Here is a 22,528-nt window from a genome sequence, read left to right on the forward strand (position 1 = left end):
ATACCCGATTGACAACTTCAACAGTTCGCACGCTCCGTAATTTGACACTAGGCTTATAATTTAGCGAGGTTTGATAGTAAGATTGAGGCAAACAAACAGCAAATGATTATCCATTTCTTTCGAAAGAAACGCAGCGAAACCAAGTTAGTGGTATTGACAGGACAAATGAAGAGACTGCTACTTCAACTTCACAATTGCCTCGAAACGACCTTGCAGCAATGTTGATATGGATCACGCAGAAACAAGCAAAAAACGAAAGGGAGACTTTATTAGGCAGTATGATAAGAAGTATTTGGAGCTAGGTTTCACTATTGCTCCCAACAGCAAAAAAGTGGCGGTTCTCATGTGCCTAGTATGCGCCTGAGTTTTTGTGGAAGTCAACGCTTTACTTCGCCTTGTAGAAACCTAATTAGAACTGCGTTTAACGCGTAGAATATCAAAAAGACAGCAGCAAATTTCTCATTAAATTGAATTGTCTTCTTTAACACCGCCTACCTTTGTCACAATTGCATTCTTTTGATTATGTTTTGTGTTCATGACATTTTTGGTTAATTTTGAAGGTCCGCCGGTCCGCAAAATTTGTTTTGAAATTTTATCGGTCCTCGAACTAAAAAAAGGTTGAGAACCACTGTGTTAGACTGGTCATTTGAGGCGACTGCGACAGAGAGAAAAGCAACAACGAATAAAATATTACAGAAAAACAAAACGGATGTAAAACAGTCCAATTTATAGAAATCTACAAATATGCAGACCATGACTTGCACGATGTTATCGAATTTGCAGTAGCCGACTAGACCGTCGGCTTCAATAAATTCTATATCAATCAATGGCACAAACTGTTTCATTATGTAAAGCAATAAATTTGACCCTACATTTAGTCTATTAGGTTATATGCGATAATCGGTCAAAATACATTCAGGTCAGACAATGTTTAATCTCGTGCGGTGACAGGTAATTGTCGCGACACAGTAAACAGTGAGGTGTGCTCGTAAAGCAGGCTGTACAAAGTTGCTATTTTGCATCATGCGAAGTGAAGAAAATATTAGAATGGAAAGAAAGGAAACTGAAGCTAGAACATCAGTCGTTCGTAATCATTTCTTCGGATATTTACTTGGCGTGTTTTTGAGATATTCATCATACAGTGCAATATTGAATCTACAGTCGAGTATTAATATAGAAGATGGATTAGGTGAGATAAATATAATCTTTTTCACTAACATTGTCTAATTTGGCAATAATTAGCTAAATCGTTTATAAAAAATCGATATTCCATGTCAGTTTCCAATAATGTTGAAGTAGTTTTGTGTCCTGTATGTCTGAAAATACAAATACGCCCAACGGCGGAGCCCTGCCTAAAATGATTTATTACTATTACTGCAAACCGTTACGGTTCTACTATTTTGCATAATATGACATAAAATGAAAAGAAAAAACAGAAAATAGAAAGGAGGATATTCAAGGCAGACTTTGTTGATTAGATTTTGATATTGGACGCTTCATATCCACGGGTGGTGTCACGGTGTAACAGTGTGCACTGTACAATAAAACAAACTTATATCAGCTCAAAAATTATCCTTGTCGACATATGGACAGCGCAGAGATATTTGACATATTTTCGACCAAGGGCCAAGAATTTTGCCCACCTAGACTGGCGGGCCATGCAAGTGTGACGTAAAAATTACATTTTATGAACAACGTTAATACAGTGTTACAAAAGAAAAGTGGAAAACAATAAGCTTCGTGCCAAAACTAAATGTAATCGCAATCTTAACAAATTTCTTGATCTCTTTTTTAGCTAAAACATAGAAAAATTTGGTTTTAGTTTGGTTGTGGCAGCATCAGGCGGGGCAGATTGAATTACCCAACGTGCCGGATTTGACCAGTGGGCCGGGGTTTGCCCACCCCTGCTATAAACTGTTCCATTTGTCAGATTCATTAAAAGTAATTGATAGTCGCGCAAATGAAACACCTTTGTGAGTTTAACGTTTTTCAATCGTTCTTTTTAATCGTTCAATACTTTATCACGCTCAATACTCTATCACACGATATTCACTAACCGAATTTTTTTAGGTAATATTTCATTATTTCATCGTCAAATAGCACTGAATCCTCAATTTTTAATCAACGTAATTGAACTATTCAACATAACCAATTTGACATGCGTTCACTTTTTTGCCCGCGTCGTTTTTATTTGTAAAGAAATGACATTTTCAAATCGAAGCATACTCTAACGAAAACAATTCTAAATTTTATTTTCATACAAAATAAAGTTCTAGAGTAATTTTCATAATCAATATTTTGTATTTAACAAGCATACAACGGATCTAACGCTGCAATAGATCAATTTGGTAACCAACTGTTTATTAAACATAGTTAATAACGGTATTTCAGGCACGATTTCTTTGTCTACGTCATACATATCCTGCAATATATTTCTTGTATTTTTTACCACAATACTTTTGAGAAAATTTGGAGCGAAGAAATGTTTGATAGCAAGTGAAGTTACCTACATAATTTACATTCTTGCTAATCTCTATCCCGGTAAGTGTATTATGTAATTGCATTTATAAATCTTTATCTGAAATCTCTTGTGGTTGGCATTAATCACGACGACTCTAAGCAATTTGATTCTAATCCTTTTTTGTGCTTCTATTTTTACTCCGACTTTTGCTGTCGACTTTTTGGGTCCATTAGTGTGGTATTATGGAAGGCGGTGCAAAAGTGATTCATTTTTTTATTACGCTAGTTCTCACTGCACGCAGCAATATTCGAAAAGAAAGAGTTGTTTAGGCGCCTTCACGTTTGACTAAAAATAGGATATGTACTTCGCAACCTGATTTTTGAAGAGCATACAAATACAATTATGTCAAAAATCAGAATGGATAGATATTAACAAAAAAATTTTTGGATAGACCGGATAAACTTTATGGTATTTTGAAATTTTTTATGTTATTTTGAATTTTTTTTTTATTTATATTTCAAGAATTTTACACCCTGATACCAGCAGCGATTCTAGTTGGAGCTGGCGAAGCAACGATATGGTCATCAATGACATTGATCAATTTCTATTTTGCCACAAAATATGCGACTCTGAAAAAAAACAAAAATAAAGAAAACGATTACTTTGTCAATCTTTACTCGGGATATTTTTTCACCTGTATTCAGTTTTGCCAGGTAACTAGTTTCAAGTGAGATGGAAATACAATCATCACATTACGACAAAAAGTACTTTTTTCCAATTTTTAGATATTTGGCAACCTCATCGTGTATGCAGTGCTCTACGCATTCGTTGATTCTGAGTCAAACGACACACAAAACACTGAAAATTTCACAACTACTCAATCGTACTCGGATTCTGACAAAATGATGTTCTGTGGATCTAATGATTGCCAGGATAGCACGGCGGTCGATGAGTCTTTGAATCAATACATTCCAACGAATAACGTTTCTTTGATTATACTCATATCCATTTTAACATTTATGTGCTTCACATCTATGATTTGCCACTGGTATTTTATATCTGAAGATGTTACTGTTGTAGTTATAAGCGAAGTTATAGATAAAGATAAATCCGAAACTAGTGAAAATTATGTAAATTTGGCCTTCGAAGTACAGGCGGACGAAATACTCAACGATTCAAGTCAACGAAAGAAAGATGATGTGGATATTGGTGATAATAAAAAATGTACCAGTGTCACCAACTCAAACTCGAACTCTAGTTTCAAAAGTATAAACAAGGAAGAAATATTCTCAGAGGTCTTCTATGATAAGATTCATTCATCGGAAAATCTAAATCCGGCACACTATGTGAGTTTTTAATTGACCCATAATTCAAGAAATTATTCAAGCTCATGCCACTGTTATATAATCTAAATTTTCTGTTAGTTTTTGACATGTAAATTGTGAAAACCACCTTAATTTTTTTCAATTTTTGGTTTTGTTAATCGTTTTTTTTTTTGTCATAAAAAAGCGTGGAACTCACATTATAACGTAGTCTGGTGTTACTCTTAGTATTTTTGATATTCCAAAGATGTGCTTTTTGTACTCAGGTAAGAACTTGAAGAAATGAATACAACCCCATTTTTATTAATTTTTTAGCGACTAAAAAGAATAAAATTGACAAAAAAAGAGAATGTTTTCTAAATTCCACTTTTATCAATTTTCAGTTGCTGAAAAGCTTTTTAAAATGAGTTTTATGGAGATTTCTAACCTAGAATACGAATCTGTACGAAAATTACGTGTTCCTATTTTCCAGTCACCAGCTCCTCCTATGTATGGCGGCCTGGTCAAAATATTGTTGTTGTATTTCTTGTTGAAGTATATATATATAGTCAAGTTTTTTACTTCAGCATTATGTACTCGCTCGTTTCAAGCAATTTTAATAGACAAAATATTGTCTCTTCATTTAGGAAGCAGAAGAAACATTTGGAGGAGGTTATTTGAAGTCTTTGAAGGATTTGGGAAAACACACGGTAAAGACCACGCAGTTGTTATTGATACCGATAACATTGTACTTGGGTCTGTTGGAGGCATACGTTTTTTCAGAGCTAACGAGGGCATTTTCTTCGTGCGTTGTTGGTGTAGAAATGGTACGTTTATATATAGTTTTTCACGATAAGCAAGTACATCATTTTACGTTAACAATTTGACACTATTTTTCACAGGTAGGAATACATATGGCAACTTATGGGTTTTCTGATGCCGTTTTATCTTACGTTGTTGGGAAAGTCGGGAAAAAAATTGGACGAATTCCATTTTTTGTTTTTTCAATGGTTGTTGACTTTGGAAGTTATGCATATTGTCTTTGGTGGGACCCAAATCTCGAATCAGCATGGTCAATCTTCATAATATATTTTGCTTTCGGAGTAACGGATGGAATATGGCAAACATTGACAAATGGTATATAGTACGAGATAACCTTATATATGTGTAAAATTATCTAATTGAGGATACAGTTAACTTCATTTATCAAATTAATTTGTATATCGCCTCGCCATTTTCCGAAACTCACTTTCGAAGAGTGCTTAAAAGGATGTTGCTCGTATTTCAATGAGCAAAATAAAAGGCATACGCTTCTGATTCAATAACGTTTTACTTACTTATTTGAGAAAAAATATTCAATTTTTTCTATCCAGTTACAGCTGGATTGTGTTATAGATATTTATATACCATTAAATGCCTTCCTATCACAACCATTTGTAATTTTGTAATTCAATAAGCTCTGATTGTTAAGGAAAATGAGAAATCATTTTTAGTTTATTTTATGGTGTTTACGACGTAACAATAATATAAGGGTAGGACGAATCATTCGAATTCAAGTGAATTTGAATATTTCTTAAACGTATACAAGAGAAATAATAGCAATGTGAATAATACATGATTTGATGTCGTATGTTGTTCTGAGAGTAGTGAAAATATATGATACTTTACTTTTAATTTTTTTTGTTGTGTTTCAGTACTGTACCTTGAATATTTCAAAGGAAGTCACGATGTTGCAGTCACAAGCTGGGTTTTATGGTCAACCTTGGGCTATGCTTTACAATTTGGGTGGAGTACGAAGCTCTGTGTAAACGTAAAGATTTATATCCAGGTTGGAACGCTCATCGTAGGAATGATTTGCTACGGTAAGTTTCAACAAAGATAGGAGAAATCTGTGTTTTGATAACATGATGCTTTTTTGTTGAAATGTTTTTACGTTTTGTTTGTCATCATATTTCACCTGAGTTGTAAATTCAACTTGTTAAGCGTTAAACATTTTTGAATGATTTCTTAAATAAATATATTCAAATTCCTAATATACGACATTAAAAACTTCTCAATAGCATATTTTAGCACGAAAACGTGATATATCAGTTTTCAAATTTTCTCCATGACACTGTTGACTCAATATTTACACTTTTTTAAACTTCATCAAACTAAACTAAAACTGATATAAGAGCTGCCAGCGACCATCGTAGCGGGTAGAGCAGGGGTCGGGAACCCATGGATCGCGAGCCATATATGGCTCTTTTAGTGACGGCATATGGCTCCCAGAAAAATCTAAGGCTAATCTCACTAGTGCAGGCCTGCCCAACCTTTTTCGTCTCGCGGGCCATTTTCACGTCACGAAATCGGTCGCGGGCCGCAAACGTTTGTACCAAACATTAATACCAGATAAGTCCTAATTTCGGTGTAGGTAATTACATAATACATAAAAGGCGAGTTTATTAACATAAAATCAATCAAATTATTATTTCTGGTTACTGGGTAGGGCTGGCAAATTGTTCGAATATCAAGTCGAATATTAGAATAGCAGTTTACTATTCGAATATCTGGTATACGGGACGTGGACATAACACTCGCGGGCGACCGAATCAATGAATCAATCATTATACAACATACTTGCGGTTTTTTGACGACCACGCAAGAAACACACACATCACGTCAAAATTGAGTGTTATATTTGCGTTAAAGTGTTTTTATTCATTTATTTTCAGTAGCCACAATACTGCTTTAATGTTTAAATGAGCATAATGTGCGCCAATGTCGCAGCAATATCAAGTTTTAGTGGGCACAGATGTTCAAGCAGAATTGTAAGCATTGCCTCATTTTTAGTTTTGCGTGTTATTTGTCAGTTCTTAGTTCTGTTTCCAAAAAATAGTTGTATAACTTAATTGTCATTATGCCCTCCCAGGAGCTTTAGTTTAGTTGCAGTAATCAAAATTTAGTCTCACGAACGATGGGATTAACTATACGCTAAAATTAGCTATCAGTAGTCCCCCTGTAAGCGGCACATGGTTAGATGATTTTTTTTTTAATAAAAATGATGGTTTTGAAAATTTTAGGGAGAATATTTTAAGCTAAGGCATATCATATACTGAAGCAGTGAAGCGTATGTATATATTGAATTGTTGAATAATGCTGTCCGCTTGATATTTCTTTTTAGTTATATTTTTTTTTTCAACTTTTTTATATAGATGTTGTTAGCTTAACTGTACTATGTCGAATGTAGATTCTGATGCTGCCATTCAATTAATCCTTTTTACTTCTAAACCCTCCCACTAGAGTGGAAATTGCCATGATAGCAACCGAAATATATATTTCAATGGAAAAAGACATTTGTGTGGCTCACTAAATGAACTGATGGCTCTACGTCAGCATATTGCAAACCAATTCTCGTGCCAAGGTCATCAAATCATGGAGCTTTTGTACTTAGTAGAATTGTTGGCTATTTTTCGTTCCTATTTGGCTTTTTTTATTACTGGGATCTGGCAACCCTGGTTGCATGTGAGCATTCGTTCAAAGCCCTCAGTGACAATATGCAGCATCAGAAGTCACATTGAATGTATATTGAGACATTGTATGTGTTGAGTTTTAGGTAAAAATTTGAGCCATGATTAAAGAAAAAAAAGCTGTATGGCTCGCACGGAAATGCAAGTGAAAATATGTACCTTTATGGCTCTCTTGACCAAAAAGGTTCCCGACCCCTGGGGTAGAGCTATATATTTTATCCCTGCGCTAGAGATATCACTAAATATAACGATGACCCAAGAATTAGATTTTGCTAGTCGAATTACGTGTTTTTCAGGTGTAGCTGAATATTTACATCGAAATGAGAAATTGACTGAGGTTGCTGAAGAGGAAACTCGATTGTAATAATGTATCGCAAATGTATAATTACTACATATATATTTATAATTAATTGTGATATTTTTAATGCATTCAACATTTTATGTACTATGATATTTCGTTTTTTCTTGAAACTTTCTATTTCTCGATTAACAAAATTTCTCTCTATATATATATATATGTCCGTGGCTTCTGCTGTATCACACGCTCAATAAAATTTCGACAAAAGGAGTAAATTGTATTTTTTCGACATAAGGAGAACAAGAGAACAATGCTGAAATACATGACCACCAAATGTTGCGCGTCGGTACGGTAAGGCCTATAGCTGAGCAATGAGTTTGACCAAAACACAATCGTGACAGAACAAAGTGTTCTTATATTAGAAAAGCGCTCCCAAGATTAGAAATATAACATTGAAATCGAGAAACGACAAATTATCGGGTCTCTTAAGAAAAATGTAATGTAAAAAAATAATAAGTAATAGACTTTGAATTGTTTAATCCATCTTTAAGTAACAAAAATTCAAAATTGCGCGAATTTACAACCTACAAGACAAACCTCAACAATTTAACAAAACAAGACATGTCTCCACTTCATGTCCAACGAGTACCAATATCAGGATGTATCGCATTGTAGGAGTTCTGTTATCAAGCTATTGGTGAATAACAGTCACAATCCACGGTTTAGATTTTCTAACTATTAGTTTTTTACACATCCTGTCAATATACGACGACAGGGTCGCTAGATTGTTACTTGGGGTTGAAATGAATTGGAAGATGACGTCTGTCCACAAAGATCGAACCTAAATGTTAAATTTTAAAGCACGCCGTTTCATTTGACACTACCGAGCTCTTTCTTAAATTAACAGTATTGTTTCATGAAAAATATTCAATTATATTTACATTTCGTTTATGTTTTATTGATTTGTCATAGACGACACAGTTTTCATCATAACACTATTTTGAACACTCTTGCTAAAGATTTTTACATTTTCTGAGTAAAATTTTGAGATCGTTTAAAGCTAATCGTTTTTTCTGAACGTCATCGAAATACAGAAAAGTTCCCTATCTTGAACTCTGAATGCGACGGCTTGAATTCAATGAATTAAATCATAATTTTTTTCATGGTAAATAGTACAATGCAGAGATTAGGACTCGAACATACCGCAAAAAACTAAACATCCACAATGAAAATTTTAGGATGGGTTTCTGTAGCCTAATAATCAGACACTTCAGAATTCTAACTTAAAAATTGTAAAGATACATAAAGCGACTGATACTCTTTATTTGTTATGAGAGTTTTGATAATTAAGTTTCACGTAAACTTATTTCTAAACTATGCGCTCTGATCAAGCTCAAAACTTTGTAGAAATCATAACTGTACGTTCCTTATCGATCAAACAATTGGGCAATATCGATATTCTTACCCTAATACATTCAAAAATATTTGAACTTTCTGACGCAAAGCTTCAATAGAGTTCTTGTTTCAATCCCGGTGCATTTTACAGATATAAAATTTTAACATTAGTTTCTCAAAGACATATTATTTATATTGTTTAACTTAGTAAGCTTCGCCCGATTTTTTTTATGTAATTGCGAGCGTCACGCGCGCAATTATGATTTTTGGAATCTGCAAAATTATTGCTGCACCATACGTTGCCATTCACCAGTGACAAAGCATAGGTAATCATTAACTAAAGTTCTATTTGTATGACCGAATTATGTCTACGTTTATTTGATTTGGTGGAATTGAGATTACTTTAGGTTTAAAGTTTATTACATTAGCGAAAATACTTTGGGTTTAGACTATTTAAAGGCGTTATTGGACACGAAATGAACATACGGATGGTTTTGGCATTATGTTGTTGTTGTTGTTTTTTGATTAAAATCATGTTCTTTTTGTTATGAAAAAAATTTGCTTTTCTCTTAAATAAATGAACCTATTGCTTTGACATTTTCAATGGTTAAAGATTAATGTTGTCTCTAGAAGGTTAAAACCTATAATTTGATTCAAAATGATAATAAATCAACTGTCATTCAAAAATGATTGTTATATTAATAATATGACCCTATAGTGTAGTGTAGTTTTTTGGATTATACCTAAATTTTAAAAAACAACTAAATGCTGAAAAATATCAACCAGGCAGTAACACCTTTGAAATATTGTTGATTAGCTGTTGATTGAACTTTACGGAGATAAATTAGGTAACCGATTCTCGGGGAAATACAAATTCATACAAATCTTAAGGATAATAAATATCAAATAATGCTAATTAGGCCTGCAGTTTTTTATGACAGTCAAAGCGTCCAATTGAGATTGCCTTAAACTTATAGCGATTTTTAGATACCCACGAATCCCAACTATTTTACTACAATTTGAACAGCCAAGAGTGACATGCACATAAGCGTCGTTACGATTATGGTGTTTCGGTAAACACTGATGCGATGGGTCGTATTTTGGCGTCTATAACAGTAGCGATTCGCGATTGATTTCATGGTTCAATCGGGACAGAATTAGGCATGTGCTCATCAATATAAGTATTGAAAAATAAAATATGAAAGATGAGAGCTCTACGGCGAAATTGCGATCTATACGGAATCAATTTTTCGGGTATTTATTGGGAATGTTTCTGACATTTTCATCGTATGGTGCAATATTAAATTTGCAATCAAGTATCAACATAGAAGACGGTCTAGGTGAGTCAAGATTTTTCCGTTGCTAAAATTAACTGAGTAACGCACGGACTGAATATGTCTTGTACCTGTCATTCGTAATTTTAACCGTGACAACTAGAAATCAACAAAGTGAATGACTAGGTAGAGAACAAACATTCTAGTGAAGGCTTCACCAATCATATTTCAGTTGGGAAAAGAGAAGCTATTATTTATAAAACTGCATATTTTTGCGCAATGAAATTTAAAAATTATGAGGTCTCGATATTGCACGTTATAAGGGATATTGCAGAATTAAATCATGATCTTTTTTTGTTAAAGGCACCATTTCCATATCTGCATCATATATTGCATGCGATCTCTTTCTGGTTTTCTTCACGACTATCCTCATAAGAAAATATGGAGTAAAGAAATGTCTAATAGCTAGTGAAATCACATATATGATATACATCGTTACTAATTTATATCCAGGTACGTTGAAATAAGTGTAAATTTTGTAGCACATGTCAAATATGGCTTTATGCCATCTTTTAAGTTTGTCGCATCACCGGTTTCTCATCCATGAATCAAATGGAGTAGTTTTTTTCCTGCATACAACTAAATAGTATGATTATGACTTGGTACATATATCGGTCATCTTTATTTACTTTTATCATATTTCAAGTATATTGGTTCTCTACCATCCTACCATTTCATATGAAAAGTTCTTTTTTTATTTCAATTCAAATTGTTCATTAATGAAATATTTTGTTTTTTCAATTCAGAATTCTATACATTAATTCCAGCAGCTATATTAGTTGGAGCTGGGGAAGGTACAATTTGGCCATGTATGACTATTATCAATTTCTATTTCGCCACTAAATTTGCTACTGAAAGAAATCACGAATCGAAAGGAAACGATTTTTACGTCAATCTGTATTCGGGATATTTTTTCACTTGCCTACAATGTTGTCAAGTATGTTATCATTTTTTACGATGTTTTGCAAATAGGTTCTAAGTTCTAATGTTACAATATATTTTCAGATATTTGGGAACTTAGTTGCTTACGCCGTTTTGTACGCTTTCAATGACCCTCTTCCAAGCGATACATATGAAAACGGACACAATTTCACAACTGTGCTTATGGAAACGACGATATCTGATTTCAACAACCTCGAGTATTGTGGATCTCATGATTGTCAAGATATTACACTTGTCGACGGATCTTTGAACCAATATGTTCCAACAAATGATAAAACTTTAATCATTCTTATAAGCATTCTAACTTTCATGTGTCTTATGTCTATATTTAGTCATTATTACTTTGTACCGAATGATGTTACAATTTCTTTCGTGAGCGAGACTTACGATGCAGAATTATCAAAGACGATAAATCCTCAAGTGAACCAAGGATTTGAAATTGAAAACCATAATAATCATGAAGATGTCAATCAATCTGACTCGAGAAATACTGAAATTCAACAAAACGTTTGCGACATGACCGTTCAACTTGAAAATGATTCAGAAATCACAATCAAAGAAACAATCAAAAAGAGCAGTACGGTGAAAATTTCAATGAACCAAGATTCCTCATCTGCTGTGAGACATACGTTATTCTATTAAGTCAATGGACCTGTTATGATAATACCTCTCTATTTTTTTTGTTTCAGGTTTACGAAACTGATTCACGATCCGATGGTGCATATATTGAAGCTTTGAAAGACCTAGGAAAACAAATGCTGAAAACTTCACAACTTCTTCTGATTCCAATTACTTTTTACCTTGGATTAACGCAAGGATTTATCTTTTCTGAGTTAACTAGAGCCTTTTCTTCTTGCGTTGTAGGAGTTGAGATGGTTAGTACAAAACTCGTTCTAGAAATCTAGGAAATATGTTGACATTACGTTAAAAATCTATTATACTCCAGCGACTGTTTTGGGTTCTTTTTGCCAACTCACTATGTGGTCTCAATTTTTGAATTTAAGCTATGAATCATGTTTTTGCCACGGGTTTTGTCACAAATGCGGCATATAGATTTCAATACGGTTTGGTTTTATTCTGCTCAAGTTATATTGATAATCGCTTTATTGATATTTTCAAATATTTCTTTACTTTCATTCCAATTAATAGGCATACATGTTCTCATATATTTGAGTATCTGTGTTCAGGTTGGGATACATATGGCGACCTTTGGATTTTCTGATGCAGTTTTATCTTACATTGTTGGGAAATATGGTCAAAAACTTGGTCGAACTCCATTTTTTATACTTTCAATGGTTGTTGATCTTTGCAGCTATTCATATTGTCTGCTGTGGGACCCAAATCTCGAATCGGCATGGTCAATATTCTTAATCTATTTTGCGTTTGGAGTATCAGATGGAATATGGCAAACTTTGTTAAACGGTATGTTTTCGGATTTTTGACAGTGTAAAAAAGTTTCAATTCGTGTGCAATTTTGCAGAATCGCATTATGATTCTTTGCAATTCTTAGTCATTGTTATTGTAAAGTGTCAGTCGAACGTTGGTTTTATGTCCAGTAGGTATTCACATTGAAACATTGACATATATCTTATATAGCGTATAGTAATATACATTAATAACAAATAACAATCCTTATCAGCTGCACAAAATTCAGAAAGGTTGCAAAGTATCTTTTTAATTGGAATCATCTTTTCATTTATGTTCATGTTAGTCCTGTACATTGAATATTTCGAAGGCAGTCATGATGTTGCAATCACCACTTGGGCGTTTTGGATTACAGCCGGATTTGCAACTCAATTCGGTTGGAGTACCAGTCTGTGTGTGTACATTAAAATATATGTCCAAATTGGAATGCTGATATTGGGCATGTTCGGATACGGTAAGTAGTATTTTGGAGTGATGCCAAATAATTATTTTATTTTCCACTATTTTTCGTTAAGGCATTTTGCGATTAAATATGCTTTTTGGTGATTAAGTTTTGAGTTCATTTTTGTTCTATACTTTGTGAAAAAACTATAGCACAGATCAGGAAAATACAAATAACAATCGATTATTATTAGTTTAACATGGCATCAAAAAAAGTGATCTGTACAATATCATTGCCTGATAAATATAAAAATGAAGACTTTGTTTCATGAAATTGATAGTAAATTAGGAAACGTGTACGAGCAAAAATTTATATGAGCTGTGTTACTCAGTAACAATCTAATGGTGAATCATCATTGTTTCATTTCGTACATATTGAGAAGCATGAGTAAAAATAATTGAAAATGTAGATTGTAAATTTGTACCACACAACGTGAAGTTTATTTTAATGTATCATGCTTAGTCTATAGGTGTAGGCGCGTTGCCTATAGTTTTTATTTCAGTGATTTTTTTCATTCTTACAACAGGCGTGGCTGCTTATTTACAACGGAAGAAAAGAATGACAGATTCTTTCGAATTCGAAGAAACTCGTCTATAATGCTTCAATTCAAATAGTTTTGTTAAATAAACCAAAATTCTGTTGCAGCGCGATGTGAATTACATCATTGTTAATTATAGGGGTTCAACTAAATCACCTACGGAAGGTCTGACCATTGGTTTCTACGTCTATTTCACCCATTTGCTTTAGAAAAAATGAAGCCAATTATATATATGAAGCGTGAACGACGGCTGTAACATACCTCAGTACAGATACTGTCACAATATTTATGCTATTTGAATATTCTGATTTTTTCAATAATTAAATTTTACATTGCCAATAGAGAATATTTCGCCTTTATCATGTATTGTCGGTTTATGCCAGCGAGGCATTTAGATTTAAAGTTTAGAGAAGACCTATATCATAGTTTTAAAAACATTTCAAGGTACACACAAAACGTGGATATTCTCCTGTCTTACGTCAATTGTTCTTTTTAGCGACCATATATTCAGGTGTAGATTTACATTGCACGTGTGGCCTGGGTAAAATTGCTCTTTTGAATAGTTTTTATTGCAGCTATGTATAGAGGTCAAATTTTAAAAAGGCAGGTTTTGTGAAACTAATTATGAGAATTAGTTTCACATTAATTTTTTTGTGTTATGCTTTTTTCTGTCAGATATCCATCGTTTGCTTTCAATTTGTATCTGTCATGCAATTGTTGCTGTGTCCTGCTTTTCATCGCAGTCATCTTCCACGCCTTGCATTCGGATAGGAGTGATGCAAGATTTCCATTTCTAGAAAATAAACATACAAGATATAACAAAATCAGATGATGACCAATTGATAATCAAAATGGTTATTAAAATAATAAATAACGCGTTCTAAGTTGTTTTACTATCGGAAAAATATATAACGCCCATATTTTTAACGAAAATGTAACAATATTTATTTATTCAATACCTGTCTCAAAGTTCCTTCAGAAGAGAACAAGACTTTGATTGCAATTATCGGTACGCAAGAAACCACAGATGCCGACAGTAACCAACCTATCATATCAGCCCACCATGGATAGATGTAGTTTCCCATTTTCAGTGGAGAGTACTTTACACAGCTGGCAATGAAAATAGCCTGTAAACAAGTGCATTTCGATGTTAAAACTCATCCGTCGTATTTAGCATTTGCAGATCAGTCTCACAATCTATATAACGAGTAGCAGTGTGTAATTGTATATTTTTTGTGTTGTGTTGATATTTATGATTCTCCCTGCTATACTTTTCAGCTTTAGAGTGTTAGGGAACTTTTGCGTCAACACATTTTCCAGGAAGTAAATGAAAAATTGTTTCGTAGAAATAATTTGGCAACAACCAACTGCAATGTGTACTTACCATACAAAAAGTCGGAGTAACGTATTTTATGCAATGCCTGATAAATATTGGTGGACGATATCCAATCATCTTAGTGACGTCATCAAAAAAACGATCTATTCCATAAATCCAGCCAATTGTGATCGCTTCAAAAATTGCAACCCATAAGATGCAAATTCCACTGGCACCATAACGATTTATTAGTTCAAAAATATAAATCCCACCCTGTGAAATTGAAAGCGCAAGTATTAGTACAAATGTGTTCCCGAGAATCATGGAAAAAGCAAAAATTGATTTGAAATATCGGACATTTGATGAATCAAGGCAGATCTAAAAAATTAAAAATACACAGCCTTCAAACGACTTCATTCTTTTTCATGGACTGCAAATTTATTTGAAATTCATTGGTCTTTTAGTTAAGAAGAAAGGCGATTTTTCACAACCCACACAAAAACAACAACAATGAGAATTTCAACAAGAACAGCAACCAAAAGATCGATTTTAGCAAAGTCAACTTATTTAATTTCCAGTCTTCATTCAAGTGTTCGTCAATGGAACACAAATTGTTGATGTTGAGCTTCACAGCTCTTCTGTCAGGGCCAACATGCATTACAAGTCATTGTTTCAGCAAGCTAGTAGTTTTTTTTTTGTAATTATATACAGCTACAAATACTCAGAATAGTAACTGCAAATTCTTAGTCCGCGATAACCTCTGTGTAAAGAAAACCAGTATAGAATACATAAACCTGCGTGCCAAATAAATTATAACTTTTTTATTCTTTTTAAAATTTTCAAAAAATTATGTTTTTTTTTTATACAATTATAGGGACAAAGAAATTTTTATGCAACGTTTTACAATAACCAACTTATAAAAACATACAGTACATGCAGATAAATAGTGTACAACAAAAAAAGACTTACGTCAAATAATTGAAGAAGTCCAACAAGCATGAGCACAAAACAAAATACAGCTCTCCAATAATGAGAACGTTTGCCTTCAAAATATTCCGGAAGGTAGTCCGCCAGTGCTGTAGTACATCCTTCTATTGTCGCGTACTAATTTAAAATAGAAATATTGAGTTATTGGAAACACAGTGGATCTATGGATCGCTTTGTTATTGTGTTGTTGTTGTTTTTCCTTACAGTAGCTGTTGTGAAAAAAAAACGTTTTTCTCTCAAACTATCAGACCAATTGCTTTGAATTTTGAGTTGTTGAAGATTGTTGTTGTCGCTAGAAGGCTATTACTTGAATTTTTGTTGGCTTTATTGGATTCATTTTTTCAGTTTGAAGTTCTGTGTCATGACGTCATCAAAAATATTAATTACTTGTAACTTTATCAACTTTGTCTTTGAGTAATTTCGAACAATGTTATCCACTGAAGCACATAATTCGATAAAGCGAATCAATTCAATTCATTCATAAATGAGTGTAACTCAAATTCTTTCGTTCTACTCACCGATCCATCAATAGCGAGTCCAAGTAATGCAAGAAAGAATATCGCAGACCAAATTTGACCAAACGGCAACAACGCGAACTCTGTAGGCAATACTTCAAATACTAATCCAGGACCTGTATATCGAAATGTAATCATTCCACTATTTTATACAGCATTATGTGTTTAGGCAACGTCTAGTGGTCAAACAAGAGAGCAATGCTCAAATAAATGAACACGTATACCAAAACGAAATATTTTACCCAAACATTCTCTCCAATATCCTGAACGACGCTCAAACTTTGGACCATCGTAACTTACCAGTAGCGGTACCCTAGCTGCCCTAGCTCTACCAGGTCCTGTGATAATGATGATTAATACGTCTTGTGCCAACTTGATTTATAAAGCCATATGATTCGATTCCCAACTGTAGTATCGAATCCTTTACAGTATGTGGCTTTGTACAGTAACTTACTATACCTATAGTCTACAGAGCGTCAATGGTATTGTAAAACTTTGGACTTTCGTGTTACACGAGTTCACAAAATCAAAACGGAAGGCAGCCGTCAGCCCGTCACACTTGGTGGATTAAAAACCTTGTTTCCATAAATAAAAATTAATACAGCAAAATTTTAAATGAAATACCAGATCTCATAGGCATCATGGGAAATTTCGCAGTAATAGTATTCTATCGTCAACAACAATATTTAATCACTGAAAATTTCAAAGCATTTAGGTCTTGTAGTTAAGGAGAAAAGCAATATTTTTTCACAAAAAAAAGTAACCACGAGGTGGACATATGGATCGTATTGTTATTTTGCTGTTGTTGATAATCATGCTCGTATATCTTTCTTCTACTCGTAGTGAACTATTGGATCAATTGCTCAGAAATTTTCTGTGGTTAAGTTTTTTTTTCGCTAGAAGGCTAGTACTTTTATTTATTTCAAACATATCTGTGGCTTCTATGATATGCGCTTTTTGTGTGCGCTGACGTCATCATAATTAAAGATTACGTTCCTTGTGGCGGTTCCACATTCGCGTAAATTTAAATCTACTGATCATCTGCGACACGACCATCTGCGAGCAATTGGTTAACAATTTTCAGTGGTTATTGTAGTCGCTAGAAGGCTATTACTTATATTTGTAATTGTACCTATATTTCCTATCAATCCTATGAGATTTGATATTTCACCTAAAATTCCGCTGTTTTTTGATTCACAGGGACACGGTTTCCACTCCGCCAAGCGTGACGGCCGTCTTTTGTTTTGATATTGCTCGTGCTTGCAGTTTTTCAATACCGCTGAGGCACTGTCGACTAGGTACGGTAAGTGCTGTTTATTTGATACCAGAGATTACAATTCAAAGTGATCAATAATGATTTTGAGGTTTTAGCATTTGTAGTATACTATAGATACGATGTTGAAAATTGTACGTGTCAATCAAAAATCCTAAATGCAAATTAAAGTCGTCCAGGAATTTTTGCAAATATTCCGAACAAAGTAAGAAGAAAGTTGATGAATTCATATAGTTCACAATCTTGGACTTGTAATATTTACAACTAGAAGATTTACAGAACAGATCTACAGAAATTTACTAGAAGTTCTATTCAACTTACCTCCTTCAACCATATCTTTAATATCCAAGCTTAAGATGGTTGCCATATGTCCAAGAAAGCTGAATACTGTGAAACCAAATGCCAAAGAACTTGCACAACAAGCCCCAACAAATATATACGCACATCTGTAAAACAACATAAAATTTGAAAAACGGAGTTCACGTTTACCTGAGAAAATCGTGATGGGCTGTTTAAACTAACTTTTTGTTTGTTCGTAATTAATCAGATATAATCTTGCGCTATATATTGAAAAATAGGACTCATACTGCGTATTCTATATTCGAAAAAAAAAACGGAAGTTGAGTATAAGGTGGGATTTGGGGTAGGAGAAATTTTAAGTTTGTCTGATTTAATATATTATGTAGTACAATACGCTGACTCACCTGTAACAGTCGAAGTTTGGCTTGTTGTAACTTCCAAAACCAATCAGAGGTCCAAAGCATAAAGCAAGGGAAAAAATTACTTGACTTGCGGCGTCTAACCACACCTGACAAATATATTGACGTGATAAAGATCTGTTTGTCATAATATATTATGGAAATGCAGTGGCATAATAGTTTACTTTACACCTTCAGTTTGCTTTTGAAAATGTGAAAACTTTTTCACCGTTTCCAACCCCACAACATCAAATAGAACGGCACTTTCTGCTTTGCCTAGAAGCTAAATGTTTTATCGTAATTCGATTTATGTTGCCAATAATTTATGTCAAACGACCACAACCTTGTTCCGAAATTGAAGGCACCATTTTGATAGTTAATCTCGGTTTTGTCACTTGCCGAGATTAAAAAGTTATATCACTTGGTGATTCATGATCAGACTTCAATAACTGATTTATATTAATTATGTAACATTTCATTTACCATAACACTGCAGTACGATTATATGGAATCACATACAAAGTTACAGGATAGGTAGAAAAAGAATCGTTTAGTACATTTTTTTTAATTAAAACACATTTTATCTATCCATACCTCGGAATCCTTGAGTCGACTCACGTCAGGCGTAATAAAGTATAAAATTCCATCACTTGCACCCTCTAATGTAACTCCTTTAATTAAAAGTGCAATCATCAAAACATAAGGTGCCAGCACAGTGAAATATGCTACCTGTAAGATTAATTAATAGTACATTACGATCGTAAAATACCTAAATATTCGGAAATAAACTGGAAAAGAGTTGAAGAAATAAAAACAAGTGAAAATGACTTACATTTCCCGATGTACGTATTCCTCTTACAATGCATAAATAACATATGATCCAACTTGCGATGAAGCATCCAAATACAGGCCAATTAGTAAAATTTCCCAAATCGTCAATTCCAGTGCTTCGTCGTAAAACATAGCCGCTAACGCAAAACAAAACAAATAAGAAAATATTTAGGCGAAAACAAATTGTAATAATAAAAATATTTGTTTGGGTGTTATTTCATTAGATGTAAAGTACAATCCTTTTCACACTTTACAAATCATCCAAAAATTTTAAAACATAATTAGTATTCCTTTGAATAAAAAATAAATCTCCTATAGAAATACAAGGACAAAGCATTATTTAAAATATTACTTCCAGAATTCCAACGTCGACAAATGGTCCTTGTTTATACGAGATACGTTTTGTTCATTAGCTGTCGTGTTTGCATATGAAATGTTTTCATTAATATTAGATTCTCCAACAAGTACACAATCAACTGTATTCCAGTCGTTATCTGAAAATGAGGTTTTTGTCGAATGTTTGAGCAGTTTACGTCGAGTTTATTATGGAGTATACTGCAATATGATATATTTTCAGGAATGACAGTACTTTTAACTAAAATTAGCTTACCGCACGTCGCCCAGGGTAGAGTTGAAAGAGTGAAAGATCGTACAAAATAAATCAAACACCAAGACATCGTCAAAGCTATGTAAATCAAGAAGTAGCCAGACATCGCTACAGATGAGTAACCTACTCCCTGCAATCAATACAGTGCTCAAGAAATATTAATTGAGAAAAAAAAAGTCTGAGACATTGCGTCTATAAAATCGCTATAATTACAAATACCCGTGGTTTGGGTATCATTATTGTTACGCAAACGTACAGTTGCACCCGGGACTTTTGCAGCCTCACAGTTGTGCACCTCTGACCATTTGCACCCATTTACATTTGCACTCTTGGACAATGGTATTCATAGATAACTGCAATGCCCGCGGGTGTAAAAAGTATGCAGATTAAAATGTCCCGGGTGCAGTTTTATGGATGGAAAATGTACGTAGATGCAAATGTGATGTCATCTTGTATTGTTGAGTATAGTTGTTCATAAACTAAACCCTTTATAGGGCAGCCCAGCAGCCAGCCATTTTCCAAGGAGACCACAATGTGGCGAGGACTGTTTCATGTGATATATATATATATATATATATATACATATTCCAACTTTTTTAGAGTCGTGAAAACATACGCTCTGCCAAAAACATGACGAGACTGATTTCCAGAATGTTGAGAGATCATTTTGGAAGGGTCAAGACAAATACAAAATAAAAAACTTCCTATTGCAATATTACTATATATGCATGGATACTGTTTACTATTATACACGTCCTGTAATTAAAAGTAAAGTATTAAATTACCCTCATCATAGGAACTACCGAATTCCAAGCAGCTATGCATCCTCGTCTTGACAGCTGCCCCAATGCCACTTCCATAAAAATGAGTGGAATTCCACAAAACAGTGCAACTATGGTGTACGGAATCAGAAAAGCACCTGGGAAAGTACAGATGCTTAACTATATGGCGATTCGTGTGTAGATTAATAGATAAGTCATAAGTTAGATCAGCGATATTCAACTTTTGTTGTTCCGCAGAACACTTTTAAAATGCTAAATTGTTTTCGAACAGCAAATAAAAATGGAGAACAAATGAAATATCTGTTAACTAATGATTAATTATCTCGATTCCTTTCATGACTCTCGATGAATACTGTCATTGAAAGGAATTTACGAAAAGACCAATAGCTGGGTCTGGTATAGTTTAGTACCACATGCACTTCTAGTTGACCTGGCTCAACAATTTTTACATAGGCTATGTCAATTCTAACCCCCACCTGGCTACGTCACCGAAAAACGGTCTGTTATGGTGTTATAAAACCTCAAAACGAGATTCAGATATTTAAGAGTTTGCGCTGTGGTTTTTTTTTTTTTTGTCAAACAACAGACTCTTCGGCGAATTTTGATTTCTACTTTTTCCAAATTGTTATAAAGTATTGAATATATGAATAAATTTAGAAGCAACAAATTAAAGTGGAACAACCGAAAGTGGTTCACGGAACGAAAATTTTTTTCGCGGAACACTGATTGAAAATCACTAAGTAAGATTACCAACCTCCGCCATTTTTAAAACAAAGATAAGTAAATCTCCAGATATTTCCTAATCCAATAGTATACCCGAAGACATTGAAGTAAAATTCGAACTTGTTCCTCCATGTAATTCTGCAAGGAAATTAACAATAGAAATATTTGCAGATTACGGTTGATTAATTAAAGGTACGACGTACTGTAAGACATTATATATAAAAGTTCTTCAAAATAAATGAAAAAATGAAAACGTTTAAACAAAGTTAATATATAATATTGTAAATAAAGTTTTAAACTTGACATTTCTACTTTGTCTGCATGGCTAATAAACCATTTTTTCAAATTATTTTGCTTATTTTTATACGCTGTATGCTTAGTGTGAATATATATACTTCATTCGGGAGTATTTATCACTGATAAGAGATTATTATGCCGCTGATTCTGTTTAAAATTTATAAATATACTACAATAGGATTTATATGGATAGATTAACTTGTATTAGCTAACTGTGTATTGAATATGGTTATACTGAGGTACTCTGTTACATGTACCGTCTATTTCACAATGTAACTGAGATTCTTTAAAGAACTGTTAGTAAATTACTTCTAGTATTCGATCCGACTTCGAAACGTGTATGCTATCTACTGATTGTGGTAAATGGTTCGAAGTAGTTGCTTAAAATAGTCACTATAATTGTGGTAAGCTAATAAATTTGTTATTGCAGCTTCTAACTTACCGGCTTTCCGATTTATTCTCCATTGTTTATCTTTTCAGTCAACTTCTATGGATAGCGACAAATATAATATGTACTTTATATATATATATATATATATATTTATTAATGCTACAAATTCATCTACAAAAAAATTATAGATCTAGTTATCTAATCTAGCAAGATTCTATTATGCCTATTATAACATTATAAATGTCGGCTGTGTTTCATACTTTCACTAAGCCGAACATCATCGCATCCCGGCGTCCCGGTCATGGCGCACATAAGCTAAATCAGGAAGCGACAATATGCGACAGAAAAGCCTGTTGTATTACGTAATTCTGGTCACGCTACGCAGTTATCGTGTCTACATCACCTTTCTCATAGTAACGCTCGGAATTGAGATAATATTACTCTAATGGCGTCTCATAGGATTT

At 33.6% G+C, this 22,528-nt stretch overlaps 2 protein-coding genes across 3 annotated transcripts; one reads left to right on the forward strand and one right to left on the reverse strand.

The window, feature by feature from the left end:
* The first annotated feature begins 389 nt into the window (after positions 1–389).
* Positions 390–13,704, forward strand: LOC120347602 (uncharacterized). Its single transcript, XM_078118048.1, has 15 exons — positions 390–1,189; positions 2,392–2,541; positions 2,984–3,174; positions 3,247–3,807; positions 4,410–4,589; positions 4,665–4,899; positions 5,457–5,624; positions 10,161–10,304; positions 10,602–10,751; positions 11,045–11,235; positions 11,304–11,858; positions 11,930–12,115; positions 12,428–12,662; positions 12,952–13,119; positions 13,634–13,704. Exons 1-15 carry the CDS (start codon positions 1,024–1,026, stop codon positions 13,702–13,704), a joined length of 3,351 nt encoding a protein of 1,116 aa, XP_077974174.1. The 5' UTR covers positions 390–1,023.
* Positions 13,306–22,231, reverse strand: LOC120347600 (sodium- and chloride-dependent betaine transporter-like). 2 transcript variants are annotated; one of them, XM_039417643.2, is made up of 14 exons: positions 22,116–22,231; positions 21,408–21,514; positions 20,657–20,790; positions 19,875–20,001; positions 19,617–19,758; positions 19,266–19,401; positions 19,028–19,162; positions 18,440–18,543; positions 18,057–18,181; positions 16,466–16,578; positions 15,930–16,064; positions 15,030–15,233; positions 14,605–14,772; positions 13,306–14,438 (listed from the first exon to the last, which is right to left on the reverse strand). In XM_039417643.2, exons 1-14 carry the CDS (start codon positions 22,136–22,138, stop codon positions 14,352–14,354), a joined length of 1,740 nt encoding a protein of 579 aa, XP_039273577.2. In that variant the 5' UTR covers positions 22,139–22,231; the 3' UTR covers positions 13,306–14,351. The 2 variants fall into 2 exon arrangements, with proteins under 2 accessions (XP_039273577.2, XP_039273578.2); XM_039417644.2 differs by lacking the exons at positions 19,875–20,001; positions 22,116–22,231 and having other exon boundaries at positions 21,408–21,507.
* Positions 22,232–22,528: the final 297 nt, after the last annotated feature.

The sequence above is a fragment of the Styela clava genome, chromosome 11 (genome assembly GCF_964204865.1).
Source record: "Styela clava chromosome 11, kaStyClav1.hap1.2, whole genome shotgun sequence".
Taxonomy (NCBI): domain Eukaryota; kingdom Metazoa; phylum Chordata; class Ascidiacea; order Stolidobranchia; family Styelidae; genus Styela; species Styela clava.

Coding starts and splice junctions, on each gene's coding strand:
- LOC120347600 (XM_039417643.2), bottom strand. CDS start 22,138: ATGGAGAATAAATCGGAAAGCCG. Junction 21,515..22,115: donor GAGAATAAATCGGAAAGCCG/GTAAGTTAGAAG, acceptor ATTTCCTTGCAG/AATTACATGGAGGAACAAGT. Junction 14,773..15,029: donor TTACTCCGACTTTTTGTATG/GTAAGTACACAT, acceptor ACTTGTTTACAG/GCTATTTTCATTGCCAGCTG.
- LOC120347602 (XM_078118048.1), top strand. CDS start 1,024: ATGCGAAGTGAAGAAAATATTAGAATGGAAAGAAAGGAAACTGAAGCT. Junction 10,305..10,601: donor CAACATAGAAGACGGTCTAG/GTGAGTCAAGAT, acceptor TTTTTGTTAAAG/GCACCATTTCCATATCTGCA. Junction 10,752..11,044: donor CGTTACTAATTTATATCCAG/GTACGTTGAAAT, acceptor TTTTCAATTCAG/AATTCTATACATTAATTCCA.